The 17,153-nt window shown below is 38.7% G+C and overlaps 1 protein-coding gene across 11 annotated transcripts in view; it reads left to right on the top strand.

The window, feature by feature from the left end:
* LOC115411674 (serine/threonine-protein kinase BRSK2-like) overlaps positions 1 to 17,153 on the top strand; it is a 152,444-nt gene that overhangs the window by 110,480 nt on the left and 24,811 nt on the right. For 3 of the 11 annotated variants that reach the window (XM_030123888.1, XM_030123900.1, XM_030123925.1), the window contains exons 12-15: positions 789 to 942; positions 2,916 to 2,975; positions 10,892 to 10,952; positions 16,023 to 16,680. In XM_030123888.1, the coding sequence (XP_029979748.1) occupies positions 789 to 942; positions 2,916 to 2,975; positions 10,892 to 10,952; positions 16,023 to 16,680 (933 nt within the window). The remainder of the gene's footprint in view (positions 1 to 788; positions 943 to 2,915; positions 2,976 to 10,891; positions 10,953 to 16,022; positions 16,681 to 17,153) is intronic. The other 8 variants (XM_030123909.1, XM_030123895.1, XM_030123934.1 and 5 more) reach the window with 7 other exon arrangements.

Raw genomic sequence — 17,153 nt, 5'->3', positions numbered from 1 at the left:
TGAATATAATACTAGGAGTGAGTTGACATAGTTAAAACTGTCTGTGTAAGTCTGGACCACTTAAATGCATGATAATGTCTGAACATGGCCATAAACTCAAGACTCTCCTACTTAACATGAACATATCCACCTAATGACCGTAGCTTGAATTAAGACAAAGCAGAAGAATATTGAAGTAAAGTAAAAGTAACATTCACTTTTATTTATTTATATTGTATTTGTCACTGCTAGATGCTGCCCCCAAAACCTCCTAGTTTCAATTGACTCTGATCTGGTTAAAAAAGTGAAAAATCCAAAGGCTGTGCTCTACATAGTAGTTGTAATAGTACACTTCATGGCCTTATGTGTGTACTGTACAATCACTCGATCTGCAGGCCTAAAAGATTAGCAGCTGTTAACACGTTTACAGGACTGCAGATCATATTTTGAAAAAGAAACCTTAGAGAAATAGTTTGGAGCACAGGAAATTGTTCTGTGTTAGTGTATTTGCTCATTTTATTGTTTCAAACATTAAGAGTTGTCACAATCACTCTTTGGTTTCATGAATCTGAGTAAAGCTTTTTTAGACAGGAGTCTTTTAATGTCCAGTACAAACATGGGGACATTCAGCGTAAAAATATTGAAGCTTGATAATTATGGCAGATTTTTCAGACCAGCTCAAACATAACTCAACTGGTTTATTGACATTCTTTATTATGTGCATTTACAGAAACTCTGTCAATGATATGATTGTGTTTATCTGTGTCTGTCTTGTCCCCTAATTGATCTTTGACCTCTGACCCGCTCAGCAGACCCTCCCAGGAAGCGTGTGGACTCGCCCATGCTGAGCCGCCACGGGAAGCGAAGACCAGAGAGGAAGTCCATGGAAGTGTTGAGCGTGACAGAGGGGGGGTCGCCTGTACCTGTACGACGAGCCATCGACATGGCAACACACGGCCAGAGGTGAGACACGTGCACGAGCGTGTACGAGCATGGACAGATGTGTCGGTCAGGGGGGTTAATGTCATTAGAGACGCAGGTTATCATCAGCAGTGATAAAGAATGTATTTAACCTCAGTTTAACACAGTACGGAGGGCAGACCTGCAGCAATTAGACTGATCCTTTTTGAATCTGTTTGTTCTCAGTGTGACTTGTTCAGTATTTAAAGTTGTGAATCCTCCCTCAGTGAACTGGGGTCATATACATGACGCATCGTTCAGTCTGGTTGGGTGTAAAAACTATGTGTGATGGACCGTTTTTATCTCTGGTGAAAATAATCAGATGTATTAAAATGCATGATGATTGTGTGTTGTTCTATAAGTGCGCATGGAGCATGAAGTCAGCGAGGACAAAGAGCATCCACAAAGATCTGGCATATCTGCGAATACAATCAACAAATAATGCTTGGATGGATGCTTAAAGGTTAATTATGAAATAATGAAAATGATGTTTAACATACTCTGTATGATCTTATTAAACACATCAGCAAACAAGACAATACATAAACAGCACCTGAATAAATCAGACTAATGGTGCAAGAACTCTGCAGGAGCAGATTTTCAATGTGATGGATTGTTTCAGTGTGTTCAACCACCAGGTCTCTGAGTGCTGTTTACACAGCTTAATGTCATGGAAACAGGATCAGTCAGTCAAAACTCAACCGGATCTGCAGATTGTGTTTGTTGTAGGACTAAATATCACTTCCAAATAAAACACATTCTGTGACATCATACGAGTAAATAAAGCAACAAATCAAAGTGAAATAAAGATCAAAGATGAATGATAAAAAAAACAGATCGAACACAATGAAAGTATATCACACTGCATAAAGACTTTCACTGTGTCCAGGACTGGAGCTGCAGGATACAGAATCATCACTGTGATGTGAACGACAGTCACACTCAGGCTGTCAGATGGTATTCATATTATATATTAGCACATTATGTATTCATGTATATCTATGAGAGCTCTGCCTGACATAATGTTATGTAAACTTATTTAAGGGTTCTTGGATACACAGTTTGTTGTTAGTGTTTCCTGTTAAAGCAGTTATCTAGACCTAAGTGGTCTCTGCAGCTCTCATTTGTTCTGCCACTGGTTGGTGATGTATTTGTGTAAAACCGGGATGTGACTGTGCAGCCACCAGCAGCTGAATTACTGTAGTGAGATGATCTGAACTAGTTTTCAGTCATCATGACTTTACTTCATCAGCAAAACATGTTACACTTGCAGTTTAAAGGAAGCTCACTGAACACTTTACAGGCTGACAGACTAAAGAATCAGTATTAACACACTGAAATACACATGCTGTTTTAATGCAACACTGTAAAACACTGTATTTACACTGGACTTAGCCCATTTAAAATCATTTAACCAGTGGATTATACTAAATATTTTCATCACAAAATCACCTTATTACACTAATCGCATGTTTGCATCTGCTTTTGCATTTGGTGCCTTGAAACCAATTGTAGAGCATTTAGGTTCATGAAAAGACGGTTCATAAAATGTGATGATCTCCAATATCTGCACCTTGTACTGTTATTTTATGGTATGCTGTGCTAACCTCAACAGCTAACAGACTTGCACAGACAGTGTTTTCAGTCTGAACATCTAACTCAGACGGACTTGGTGAAACTGTTCCTTTAAGGGTAGACGGTGTGTCAGGTTTGGGGGATTGGCCTGGTTTTGAACGTCCCACTGACTGAAGCATGATCCATGAATGTCTTTTTCCTTTAGTCTGTTTTCCGTCTTCTGATTTTCGACCTCTGCATGCTTTAAGTTCATGTGTTGCTCTCTGTGTCTGGTGAGTCATCCTGCAGTAGCTTTTCTTTCTCTGTTTGTTTGTTTACTGACTGATGCATGCTGGGTGTTTCGCCTTTCCTGATGTGACTCCTCTCTGTCTGTCTCCTGATTTTCTGTCGTCCCTTTTTAGCAAATCAGTTTTCAGTAAAAGCTTGGATATCACAAACGCTAACTGCAGCAAGGAGGAAAGGTACCTGCCGCTCTGTGTGACGTATCTCCACCTGTTGTTGTGTAGTGCGGCATCCATTCCTCCCCTCTACCATCCTAATGCATCCACCCATCCATTTAGTGTTTGGTTCATAGCAATCGGTCTTGATTTTTCATCCTTACCCTCAGCATGTTGTGTCACTCTACTCCACTGTAGATGTCTGTGTTTAATATTTTAGCAGTTTGTAGAAGTTTAGAGAAAAAGGCAGGACTCTGGAGTTCTTTCAGCTGTGACTTCATGTTCAACAAAAACCGTACAGTCGCTCAGATATGCCCACTATCCCTACATCATAATCTGTAAGGCCTTTAGAACTGTAATCTGGGTTATTTTAAGTAGATTATTTTAAGTAGAAGCTCATATGTTGTGTTTATTCTGTAAATACAGTAGAATGATTTACTGCACTTAACTCCGTCATCCGCTGTTTGTTTTAAGCTTGACATTCCTTACATGTCAGTTCCAAAGAGCAACAACCACAACTTGATTTTTTGGCCAAAAGCAGAAGTTTTATCTTATGCACGGCCACTAGATGTTCACTCTTAAAGATCCAGTTGATTTCTATTAGTTCTCATATGCTTTATTTGGAGTCTCTAATAAGTGTGTTAGTTTTAACTGGTGTGACTAAGATATTAGAAATAGAAGGGTTTTCTTACCATTTCTTGAAGTTTCATCAAACTTAGTTGCATTACCCAGCCTACCGGCATATCCATATTAACTAATGCTGATATTTATTCAGTATTGCATTACTCATATGGTCTGTCAGCCAGGCTGCTAATTAGGGAGATTATACATTATGTAAAGTGGACGTTACTGTTGTTAATGTGCTAACAATCTGCAAATAACTGGACGAACGAGGTAGCATCTAACACAGCTTTACAGATAGGGCTTCAGGGTTTAGGGTTTTTTACTCTTCAAAACACTGATGATGATTACCAAAGGACAAATGAAATATTTCAGAAACATAGTTTACAAGCCAACTGGTGATGCCACTTGTTTCTCCTGTTTCTGACAAACCTCTGATCTATTTAATGAAGCTCTTCCTTAGGGATGGGAATCGAGAACCGGTTCTTTTTGAGAACCGGTTCCCAGTAGCTCGATTCCTTGGAATCGTTTGCCAGCCTGTTTAACGATTCTGCTTATCGATTCCGCCTTCGTCGTGCATGCACGATGACGTCACACATATGCTGCATTGTTTTGGTCAGAACGTAGACAACATGGCGTTGAGGCAGAAACAGTCTAAAAAGACGACACCAGGTCCACTTACTTGGAACACTGTCAAAGCTTCCATGTCTTCAAAAGGGTGGAATCCCTCCAATATCCTCAAACATTTGTCCACAGCATGTGAATCATTTACAGGAATGTCATGTATTTGATATGCTACTTAGCGGCGCTTGTGAATGTAGCGGCAGAGTGAAGGCCGGTTCTGGTGTGGGCAACAAACGTCGTAAGTCCTCAAATACAAGTTTCCGAAGGTAAGAAGGGAAAGGAAATGAGGTGCACAACAACGGGAGACAAGCCGAGCTGAGTTGAACCAGTTCCATGTAGTAGAAATGCAGCAATAGAGGAATTAGTAAAACGTCTTCAGTTTCACTTTCACTGTACGCCCCCCCCCCCCCCCCCCCCCCGAACCAAGCCCAGCGTCATCTGTTCTTATTATTTGTACGTACTGTATATGTTATATTTTCTGTGCAGAGATGGAAATATAAAAGACAGTTACTGCAAACCCAGCCGTTTGTACTTTTATTCTCTCACCCAGTGAGAATCGATAAGATAAGGAATCGGATCGATGAGCAATATCGATAATGGAATCGGAATTGTTAAATTCTTAATGATTCCCATCCCTACTCTTCCTCCAGGTGAAATGGAAGTCCACATTTAGAGACAGAAACTATGTTAGGCTAAGTACATCTTCAGGTCAAAGCCAGAAGATCAGCATTTATATTTATTCAATCTTTAATACTGGAATATATTTAGGTAAAGGCTTCATTTGAAATATGATCTAAATTGTTTTTTGGTGAACAGTAAAACAGCCTGGAATCAAAGCCTCTGCCCTGGAGGGGTAAGTATCTTTATCAGATGATCCAAAGGACATAAAAACACAGTTTCACCTTCATGTAAAGATGAAACACTACCTCTAGCTCTAAAAATAACCTCTTCAGTGAAGCTTTACTGGGAGGTTGAAACAGAAAACAACAGTTGGGTTTGGTTTCCCCTTCTGTCAAACTTTCTTTGCTCAGTGAAGCATGTGTGAGGGCCTCGTACTGGGGAAACTGTCAGCGGACTGAGGCTGTGGAGAACAACAGGAATACAGGACACTCGGTTATCTCTGATCACACAATGAAGTGGATCCATAAATTGAATCTGTCGGTGATTCAGTTTGGGGTGGACATTTAATGAGCTGCATGTTAACGTCATCTTCTCCCTTAGTGTGTTTTTAAGCGTTTTTCTCTTAGTGTTAATTCAATACTGCTGAATCAGCAGATACAGACACAGGAGATGTGACTGAAACACATCAGAAACAGATAACGAGTCATATATAAATATTCACTTCTGCTATTTCAGAACAGTTGAATCAACTGAATCTGACGCTGTGTGAAGTACAATGTTGTGTTGTTGTAAGTCGGGGTCAAAGGTCAGCTGTCACAGAGGAGGGTAATGTGCTTTGAATGTGGAGATAACAGAACATGTTTTCAGACAGAAACACATAAAGAAAGAATTTGTACAGAATGAAAAATTAGCTGAAGTACATCAAACGATGGTTCCTGTCTCGATCAGTCACCACACATCCATGCACCAAGGTTCTAATAGTTTTGGATTTTTCATTCTAATTTAGTTTTATTTTGACTTTTTTTTCTCTAATTCAGTTTGTTTTAGTTTTTAGAGCAGGTTTGATAGTTTTTATTAGTTTTCTTTTTTTTTCTAAATGCTTAGTTTTAGTTTAGTTGTAGTTTAGTCGTCTCTTTTCTCTTCTTCTCTGTCGTCGTATTCAAATCAATCCCAGACAGGACTCTGCTGCTTTAGTCTCCATGTTTCCAGGCAGAGTGGGGACCAGAAGACGACTGGAAACCACAAGTGACGGACCGTCAAGTACCGTTTGGTGCCACTAGATAAAATTGCTAGAGCGAAATAAATCACTTTCGTATCAATCCGACATTGACAAAGACAAAAATGAAGGGAATTTTATCCATAATTTTTATGTTTTAGTTTTTTAAACACACAATACAGTTTCAGTTAGTTAGTTTAATTATAGTTTTTATTTATTTCAGGTAACGAAAATATTTTTACAATTCTAGTTTTTGTCATTTCGTTACTTTTCGTTAGTGATAATAACCTTGCCATGCACACTAACATAAATATATAAACAGGATCATTTAAACTGTTCCAAACATAGTATTTTCTAATAATGTTCCCAAAACATGCAGATGTTTGGTCTGAGCACAACAAATATCAGATGAAGTGAGTCCTGCTGTTTTTATGCACATTTAACTTTGATTGATTGATTGATTGATATCTTTATTTCGATCATGTAAATGACAATTTAAAAACAGAAATACAAATAAATGATAATCAAGAGAATGAGAACAAAACGGTAACTTAAAACTGCAGTGTCTTAAGCCTCAAAATTTATATGAGCAAAAAGGAGTTGAAAGAAGTATAAACTTATCTAATCCTACTCCTTCAAACCTTTCCACACTTACTGAAAACAACACTGTCCCAAATTTATCAGCAATTGTGAAACATGTACATTTAGTCACTCATCCATATTACAACACATTCACTGTACCCTGCAAAATTGATATCCAAATAACAAACACACACCTTGTGGAGTTTATTTATCAATGTCCCTCTGGATAATCATTTCTTTATGCCTCTTTTTAAACACAATCTTACTGGAAATTTGTTTTAGTTCCGTACTCAATCTGTTCTGCAGTTTAACTCCTCTAAAAGTGATACAGAAGCTTTTCAATGTTGTACATGCGCTTCTGACCTTTAGATTTAAATTTTCCCTTAAATTATACTTTAATGTTTATGTAATGAGCAGGGTAAGTCTTGTACATCCTAAAGAACCACACAGTTGTGTCCTAAGATTAAGACTGTCATCACCAATTTAACCACCATCACACCTGACAATGAATAAGCAACGTATTTGGCTTCTGTGAAGGAACATGATTGTGTGACATTGACAGTGAAATGGGCCTAGCTTGTTTTAGTATGAACAATGCCCTAATAATAATAATAAACTACATTCATAAAACACTTTTAATTCAAAAGAATCTCTAAGTGCTACAGTGGAAAAAGAAAGTCTTAGAACAAAATACTAAATAAAATAAAATACTAAATGTAAAGCAAAACGTCATGGTGGGCCATGAAAACCCATCTAACAGGAATGTCTTCAGTCCCTTTCTGAATGAGTCTGTAAATCTCCTTATGATGCTCTACTCTATAGTTTATAGTGTATAAAGCTAACTTTGCAGATATTTCATTTGTTTTATGGGTATTTTAATATTTTGGCCTCCACTGTAGGATGTATAAGTCAGTGTATGTATGAGGTCAGCATGGACACACTTTGGAGACACACATGTTCCAGGTTTATGGTGAAATATTCTGTATATAATGTAAAGACCACGCTTCAACAAACTGTACAAACACTGTAAGGTTAACCTAAGTTTATAACTGGTGTATAACTTGTCATTGCTGCTGAACTTCATGACACAGATGAAAGTCCTACAGAAACAATAGTTTTTCCTAATATTTATAGTGGTTTGTTGTCATTTTTTTTCCGAATGGGCATAGAGATATTTTGTAAAATGAAGGTTGTGTAAATATGATGAATGATGTTCAGGTCTTATAGGATTCTTTGGATCCTTTGACAAGTTTTGTCACTTGCTCAGGAACAAAACTGGTAAATGATATAAGCAGATACAGACATATTTTCATTATTTGATATGATAGAAATATGTAAATGCATCAGTACTGTACAGTGAATATCAGTGAAACATTCATTTTCTTTAACCACATGAATAGCTTATAGAGAGAGAGAGAGAGATTTTTATCAGCTGATCTGATAGAAGAATCTCCTCCACAGCTGAAAGTAATTTCTGTTTCCTGTTTAATTCTGAGGAAGAGATACAGAAGTAAGATGAAAATCAGAACAAGATGCACAACTCTCTCTCTCTCTTTTCTATTTCTTTGTGCCGTGTGGAAAACGTCACAAAAACGTTACTTAACAACCTTTCATTTAAACCTGACCAAGCTGTGTCTGTCTGAAAGAAGCTTTAGTAAGAACAGTAGAACTATTATAATGTAGAACTTAAAGAGCTGAAACTAGTTCCTGCTCGACATAAACACCAGCTTTACATGAGCTCCTTTAAAGGCCAGACTGAACGTTACTGTAAATGTAACACCGTTTCTGTTATTCTGGAAACACTGGTGTCTCCTCCAGCGTTGAACTGGAGTGTATCTGTGTGTGTGCTGAAGCATACTTAATAATGATTTACTGTTTTCATTTTTCACTTCCAACAAAGCCAAATTGTCTGCGGGTAATTAAACCTCAAAGTCATCAGATGTCAGCGGTACAGTGTGGGTTTTAGTAAAATATGTGTGTGGAGGTGGAGGGGTGTGTGGGTGTGTGTGAAGGTGGAGGTGGGGGTGGTGATCAGACGGAGAAGACATTTGGGCAGAAAAGAGAAAATGAGAAAGGGGCTGATATGAAAAGTTAATGAAACATAGAAGAAAAATGGGAAAAGTCATGAAGGGAGGAATGAAGAAACGCAGCTGATGAATATTAGAACGACTGTTTGGGTGTGTGTGTGTGTGTGTGTGCGTGCGTGTGTGTGATATTAAAGATGCTGACATACACCAGTGATGCGTGTGTGTCAGTGAATGTTAACACAGTATTAGTTACTGTTCCAGTTAATCACCTGATCCCGCTGTAGAGCAGATGTAAAGGACAAGCTGCTGTTACTGGAGTTGTGTTGTTGTCTTTTCATCCACTCTGCTTCTCATTAATAGTTTTTTTAATGTCCATTTACATCCCAGGTTTATCTTTCTGATCTTAAACACTGACTTCATTCGGACAGAGAACTTACTGTGTATATGTTCGTTTATTAATAACCCCTTTAGCCCTATCGGCCCACCTGTGGGCCTAAAAAATTATATTAATATTCATCTACTATAAAAATATAATAAATCAGGACAATGGACGTTTTTTTCAACTTTTGCTCAAAGTTTAGACCCTAATGTTAATGAAAGTACATCAAAAGTGTATTTTAGTGCAAACTTTAATGTTCAAACATGATTTTTAATCGTTGTGGGGTGAAATATACGCTATTAAAAATCTCCGACACGAACAATTAATTTATGCATATCATCGTCAATCTAGCTGAAAAAAAACAGGCAAGGATAAAAAAATTCTAATTTCTCTTTTAGTTTGTTCCAGTTTACTCAGGCATAGTAGTAGATACAATATTTTAGACAATGGGAATAGATTCTGTGAGGTCTGTAAATGTCCATAGACACCAAGAACATCCATATGAACCTTATTATTGTGGAGTAATTCATTTACTTTGGGTATGTCTGTTTAGGTGTTTTTCCCCTGAAAATATGGTCAGGGTTTAACAGGTTAAGGATAAAATATGAGACAAGTTAAAAGCAGCCACACAACCTAATGGGATATATGATATTATATAGGATAAGTTGAGATATACAATGTGATACCAAAGGTGCTTATAACTAACATGGTTCACTGTAGAGTGACTTCCTGTTTTCGTGTCACATGGTTTCCCTCCTGTCCCGCCACTTTAAACAGAGTCTCGTCCCATTCTTTTCAATGAGAGACTTGAACATGATTTACATCAGATTCTCTTGCAAAGTCAGTAAAAGTAAAAGTGTGACCCGTTTTCCAGGAGCTACATAACTTTTGAACACATTGATATAAAATTTACATTTCTCAGAGACACAGATCAATAACGAGCAGGATAATAAAGCAAAATTTGATAGTTGTGATTGAAAGAAAGTTATCCATTTAAAAACATTATATCAGTGTATTATTATTATTATTATTATTATTATTATTATTATTATTATTATCATTATTATTATTAAACCTAATTAATCTGCTTTTCCTTCTGACCACCCCAGAGACAGGAAATATATGATTTTATATCACCAGTAACATGTATGTTACAAATTCTGCATATGGTATATGGAGTATTTTAGATGATACATAAGCGTATGAGCATATGTGTGAATCTTCCATATGTAACCTTTAACATGATATGAGCGAATGTTACTTTTTTCACAAATTAGTGAAAACTACGACTACTCTGATTCCATGTTACTTCGAAATCCCATGAAGCTGAGTCTTTTGTTATCACTTTGATAGATAATTTCATAATGTGTATGTGTGTGTTTTCCCCAGGTGGGACATTCAGATATTGTAACAGCATGAGGCAAAAATAAGTTATAAATGAAAAGTTAAACAACAAATTGCAAATATATCACAAATCAGACATTTTATTCCTGCTTCAGCAACAGTGAAAACTATCATTCATCCTAATCTGTGATATAAAATACATGTAAGGTGACATCCAACCAGAAACACCTTTGAAATACTGATAAATAGTAAAAATAAGAATATTTCTCTTTGTTGTGAGTAGAAAATGTCATCAGCTTTTGTTGCAGTCTGGTAACATTTGTATAAACCTGAAGAACCTGGCATGTTTCAGTGTTGAGCTGATGGTTTCTCCTTGTCTGAGTCTCTGTCTTTTTATTTGAATCTGTTTGGAGTGAATCTCTGTTGGTTTTCTAAACAGAAAACTCTTCATGTGTGGTTGTTCTTCTTATATAAGCAGCAGTGCATCATTCATTTCTCGCCACTGATCCATCTTTGTTTTGTTCAGGTCACGGTCAATCAGCGGAGCGTCCTCCGGTCTGTCCACCAGTCCCCTCAGCAGCCCCAGGGTAAGTGTCGCTCTGATTGATTTCCCACAATACACTTCTGGTCGCTGGCTCCAGTGTAAGATGTGATTCACTGCAGCTCCTCATCAGCAGCTCTCGCATTTTGCAGAAGCGAGTCTCTGATTGATAGAGTTTTAGCCCAACAGTTCTCTCCTCAGTCATCTCTGGAGTTCAGTTCATCCAGGTTCGATAAATGTGAACGTGTCGGTACAGTGTTATATATTTATGTTAAAGCCTGCAGCGACCCGCCCACCTCCACGAGTCATAATAAAACTGTGACAAACCATCAAAGGCTGGACTTTCATTGATTTCTTTATATGATGATGATATCATCCTGAGATGCTCCATGACCATGAATGTCAGACTTAAACCTTTTCACATCCGCACCGTGATTATTGATGATGAAAACACTCAGAAGGAGAACTTTTATCATGGATCATAAGCTAAATAAAATGCTGCAGATGGCTTTCTTTTTTACGAAGTTAATTAACCCTTGTGTCTCTCTGAGTTTAAATTGTTTCATCATTTTGACTGTAAGTTTATAATAGCCCTGTCTTCCAAATAATAACACTCTTTACAGTCAAAATTATCCCATTAAGCTCCATTTTATGATTATTACCACTATTGTAGGGTGAAATTATGCATTCTTTTAGTAGACCAGGCTCTTTGTCTAGAGCTGTGTCACAAACTTTGGGTCAGGACACAAAATGGGTCACAGGTATGTTTTATTAGGTCAACTGAACAAGAAAAATGTAAAGGAATAATATAAAGTTAAGGCAAGTATTTTCTTAACCCATAAAGACCCAAACCTCCACCAGTGACCAAAAGCATCTACTGATCTAAAGTGTTCAATACCTGTTGATCCACTAATTGTATCAATACATGTAAATAATTGGTGTAAAATACAGTTTGTCATCTTTTCACCGTCATCAGATATGACCCATTTGGACGTTCAGAGGCTCCGTAGTAGAAGAAAACACAGTCATCTTCTACAACATTGATTCAGCACTAAAACCCAAGGAGTTGGATCAATGACAGTAGATGGACACACTTGGTTTATATTCAGTTAATGATAGATTTTACTGAAAAAGTCACTTTTTTCATCAGTTTTCTCTGTTTCTGATATAATAACCCTCAACTTTAATCTGAGCTCTTACGAACATCTGTATGATCAGTGAATTAAATATAGGAAAATACCTGATGTTCACTGAAAAAACCCAAAATGCAAAGGATAATATTATAATAAATGGTGATCAATGACTTAAAAAAGGTAAATATTAGAGAAAAAACTATTTTGGAGCTGCCACAAGAGTAGCACTGGGTCTTTATGGGTTAAAGAATCTGTAAATGTTTAAAAGCATACAATGCAGTGAAGGGCCTCAGATGTCAAGGACATAAGACAAAAATTGTAAAATGACATAACAGGATGAATATAACTAAGCAAGATACAAAAAGGCCAAAAATCTATGTCAAATGGGGCTATCAATGACAATGACGGCAGGAGAATCAGTTAAAATGCAGATCTAAGGTAATTCTTGCCATAGTTTTGTAAACCTGGGTTATCAAATGCAAGATTCCTCATCCACGTCTCAAGGTTTGGCTTCAAAATTGTTGTTTTTACCATGAGGCGAAATACAAACCACGATCCTGAGCACTGTTCCTGTAATGTGGTGGACTACAGACCAGTGTTAATAAAGACGTATGTGTGGAAATAATTATGTAAGATACAGAAACAGCAGCATGCGGTGAAGAAAGGTGTTTAAAGGGTTAGAGTCCTGAACGTGAAGAATATTTGGTCGTAATAATCAGGTTGGAGGCGGGCTTAACATTTAACACAAAGCGTAAAAAGTATTAATATGTGGTATTTTTCTGTCAGTTTTTGATGTAGATGTCATTTTGGCATCGCTCTTCCAACGACACCAGAGGAGCACAAGGGTTAAGAACAGCTTCACATGTAATTAAAAGGCTTTAAGACAGCTCTGACTCACAAACTCCTAATTGGTCCATTAGTCAGAACAGTGGACTGGAGACAGCTGGTGAGAAGCAGGACTGAATCTGCATAGTAGCAACAGATACAAGTAAATGTTATAAAGTACGAAAAAATAAGTACAAGATTTCCCTTTAAAACAGCTCCATAGAAACTGAAACCTGAACCAAATGGAAATATCCAAGTAAAGCCGTCTGTAAACGCTCCTCAGTTCACTGCTGTGTGTCCGTGTCCGTCCTCTGGAGGTGGAGGCATGTCTGTGGACAGCTTTAAGTCTGACTGTTTTCCACACAGCTGCAGATGAAATGGGATCAGATCCATCAGAGGTCAAGTGCACACCTCCAGATGAGATCTGATCTGATGATTAATGTTCATCCATAACACATTCTCATACAGCCGCAGATAATAACAGAAGAACTGATCCATCACTGTGGGAGAAAACTGCAGCTGACAGAAGCAGAAAGGTCAACATGGAACTAAGGCGGATGAGGAGACAGGGCCAGATGCTCATCATAAATTAGACTTTTTTTAGACTAAAAATACTTTTATTCACTATATTTTAAACTGAGAAAGATGAACAGGAACTTATAAAGGATCAGTCTGGTGTTTTTCTCTATTTCTTTTCCTTGGTTAGAGTTAAACTAGCTGTGTTAGTCCTCTTCTTACTACTTTCTACCTTCCTGTTATCTTTTATCCAGTCCCTTTGGTTCCATTGACCACATAAATCATCAGAAACACATGTGTATGCACTTTCATTTTACTTCTTTTAAAAAGGCCACAGTAGTTTCCTGAAACATCTGGCCACTGTGGTTTTAATTAGTCAAAGATGAAATAGTGACTTTAAGTAACAAATGAATCCACAGTTGATATCGTGGGCGAAAATAGACTCCAGTGTGTGTGTGTGTGTGTGTGTGTGTGTATATATATGGTAATGAAGGACTATGTCAGCCAGTGCAATAGTTATGGGTTAGTTATGGGGTTTAAGTTTTTTCAGGACAACAGTGGAGAAGATACAGAATATCTGACATGTTAGAGGATTAGACCAAGTTGCACCAAAAAAGATGAATTTAATCATTAACTTGTCAACAGAGTGTAGTTAAACTAGGGTTAATGGTTCAGTGTGTGACAACCCCCCCACACACACACCTACAGTGACCACTAAACCACTGAAGGTGTTTGTTTTGTTCAGTTCAATCGGGGCTTTGTATTTAAGAGATTAAAACATCATAGTAAAAAGCACAGAGTTCAGTTTTAGGAATGGCCCAGTATTGGTGTTCAACTGCAAAACAATTTCCATGTTGAATCAGCATCTTGAGAGATCTTCAACCACAGTATAAACTCATTTGGGTTTTGTCTGTCCCTTAACTTTCTTAGAGGATCTTTATATTTATTTTAATAATTTTAACGTAGTGGCTGCTGACACTGCACTATGGCATGAAATATCAGTTTGTCTATTGCCACAGAGCCAATCAGCACCCTCGTTGTATCATGTCGAGACTGGTAACTTGTTACGTCCCGACAAGTACCAAGGCAATCAGATAGTAAATATGTTACGCATATTTACAGTAGAGATTTAGCTCACTTGGTAATGTAGTGGCCTGCAGCATGGAAGACTTGGGTTTAATTCCTTGTCAATGTAGCATTTATTTATTTATTTTCCTGAAGGTTTTCAAACGTGGGGTGTTTGTGTTCTAGTGTAAATGCTAACATTTGGTTGGTCTGTGGCAATAGACAAACTGATATTTCGTGCTACAGTACTGGGGCAGTAGCCATTGCCTAATTTTAAATGGCATATAATAGAATCCTAATCAATAGAATAGAATAGAATAGAATGTACCTTGTAATCATTGTACTCATGCAACAAAATTAGAGTTAAAAGTTTTGGTAAACAGTTTAACAGGCCTTCCTCCAGATCTAATCTTTCTTCATTTAAACTGCCTTCATTTCTTCATGTTAAATGTTAAGGTTCAGTCCTAATTTCCTAACGACTTCTTGCTGGTGCCGCTCAGCCTTAGTGAACACATCGTAGTGGATCAGTTCAGTGTTAGTTTGATCTGAGCATGAATAGATTTGACCTTTTTCACTGATTTGATCTCAGTGCACAAAGTCGTCCTCCCGTCACTTTTCTGATGCTGTTATGAGAACAGACAGGTCACCGCACTGTCAGTTACCTGCCCATTCATTCCACAGCATCGTGCTTCAGCACTGTGCATGCTCTCTGCTGTTTCCTCAGGTGGAGGCGAAGCTGTTCAGGTTCACCTGCTGTTATTTAGGGATGCACCGACGTATCTGATACAGTAAAAATACTATAATGAGTGATCCATTTTTTACTTATGACCCTAATGTGCTGCCATAGGCCTGTTTATTGCAGTCAAGGAAAGATGAAATCAGTTAAACTATCATAACGAATGTCATTTGATTAAAGGATCAGTATGTAACATTTATATGTGCTCATATGAAGTCTGAATCGGGTTTTTCTGACAGTTGGTTGTTTGTTGGCATTGGCTAAATCCAGCGTACTCCAGCCTTCTCTTTTTAATGTTTCTGTTCTGTTACAGCAACGGTGTATTCAGCTAATGCCAACAAACGACCAGCTCCCAGAGCACAAACACCACAAAAGAACAGACATAAAATGTATAGAAGGCACTGGAAAATTTTAAATGTCTTACTTTTTTTTTGGCATCATGTTGACTTAACTGCGCACAACTCTTGTGTATTAAACTTTTATTTCAACTAAAATGCTATTACAAAAAGTTATTAAAAAACAGTAATATGAGCCACTTCAGGGTTTTGTAGGGACAGGACGTCCGGCTGCTGACTTGGCCTCGGTGCATCCCTGCTGTTACTGTCATGAATGCTCCACTGCTGCGTCTGGATTGGCTGATCACTGAGCTAATCGCATGTCTTGTTCTTTCTTTCTTTCTTGCACTCTCACCTCTCCCTGCCTGCTCCATGTCTCCACCTCTGCACCACCACCTCCTCTTTTATTTCCTGCTCTGCTTTTATTTTGGTGGGAATGCGACTTGCTCTTCCTGTGGCTTTCTCATTGGCTGATGCCGCCGCCTTTGCTGCATGACCACTCGCAGCCCCACAGGCGGTTTTTCGTCCCGCCCCAGTCCCCAGACCTGTGTCAGTCCCCCAACTGCAGCCCCACCCACTCCTCAGAGCTCCGCCTTAATGGGGTGGGGCCCCGCACACCCAACTCCTACCAGCCAAAGATGGGCTCCCCCCTCATGCACCCACGCACTCAGACCCTCCCCGCCAAGCCCAAAGTGTCTGAGAAGCCACTGCAGACCACCAGGTCCAACCCCCTCCCCAACTCAGCCCAGACCCCCTCTACCCCGAAATCGGAACCGTCCACCCCCTGCCAGCCTCTGGCCCCCTGCATACCCAACAGCCCCAGGGTGAGACGCCACCCACCCCTCACCGTACCACCCAAACTGTCCATCCCTCTGTCCCCTGTGCCTCCTATGTCCCCCCTCCGTCGGCACCACCTCCACCCTGACCACAATGGCAAATCTGTCCCCATCACACAGGTGACCCCTCACCCCTCCCCCAGAGGGAGCCCCCTCCCTACCCCCAAAGGCACCCCGGTGCATACGCCCAAGGACAGCCCGGCCGGCACGCCCAGCCCGACACCCCCACCCAGCCCCTCCATTGGGGGGATGCCCTGGAGGACGCGTCTCAACTCCATCAAGAACAGCTTCCTGGGCTCGCCGCGCTTCCACCGCAGGAAAATGCAAGGTATGATGGGAAAGTGTATCACATGTACATTAAATGTCCCTGTTGGGCTTTTAAAGGTTTATTTATTTATGTTATGTTATTTAATCCAATTGTAATAGAGAAAACAGACTGATACTAGAACAGTATTTCTAATATCAGCCTGGAGAAAACTGGAGAGATGTGTGACACAAATCTTTTTCGTCCCAGTTCTAAGGTTATTCTTGAGGTCATTATAATGTATACATCAGGTACAGTGTAAAGTTATCATCATGCATTTTTACCATAAAAAGTATGTTTGCAGTTGTTTGGATCATGTAAATTTGCAAATGCACCTTTTATTCAGCTCAGTGCTGAGTACATTTTTTTATCTATTTTTTTTTTTTTCAACAAAAAATGCAGTATTAAGCCCAGTTCAAATAAGGACTAGTAAAACTTGGGACTCTCTGGTGGTTAGGATATTAACACACTGCATTTGTGTTTTATGTGGCACATTC

Source organism: Sphaeramia orbicularis, chromosome 3 (genome assembly GCF_902148855.1).
Source record: "Sphaeramia orbicularis chromosome 3, fSphaOr1.1, whole genome shotgun sequence".
Taxonomy (NCBI): Eukaryota; Metazoa; Chordata; class Actinopteri; order Kurtiformes; family Apogonidae; genus Sphaeramia; species Sphaeramia orbicularis.
The sequence above is the reverse complement of the archived record's forward strand: the minus strand, read 5'-3'. Positions and strand labels throughout refer to the sequence as shown.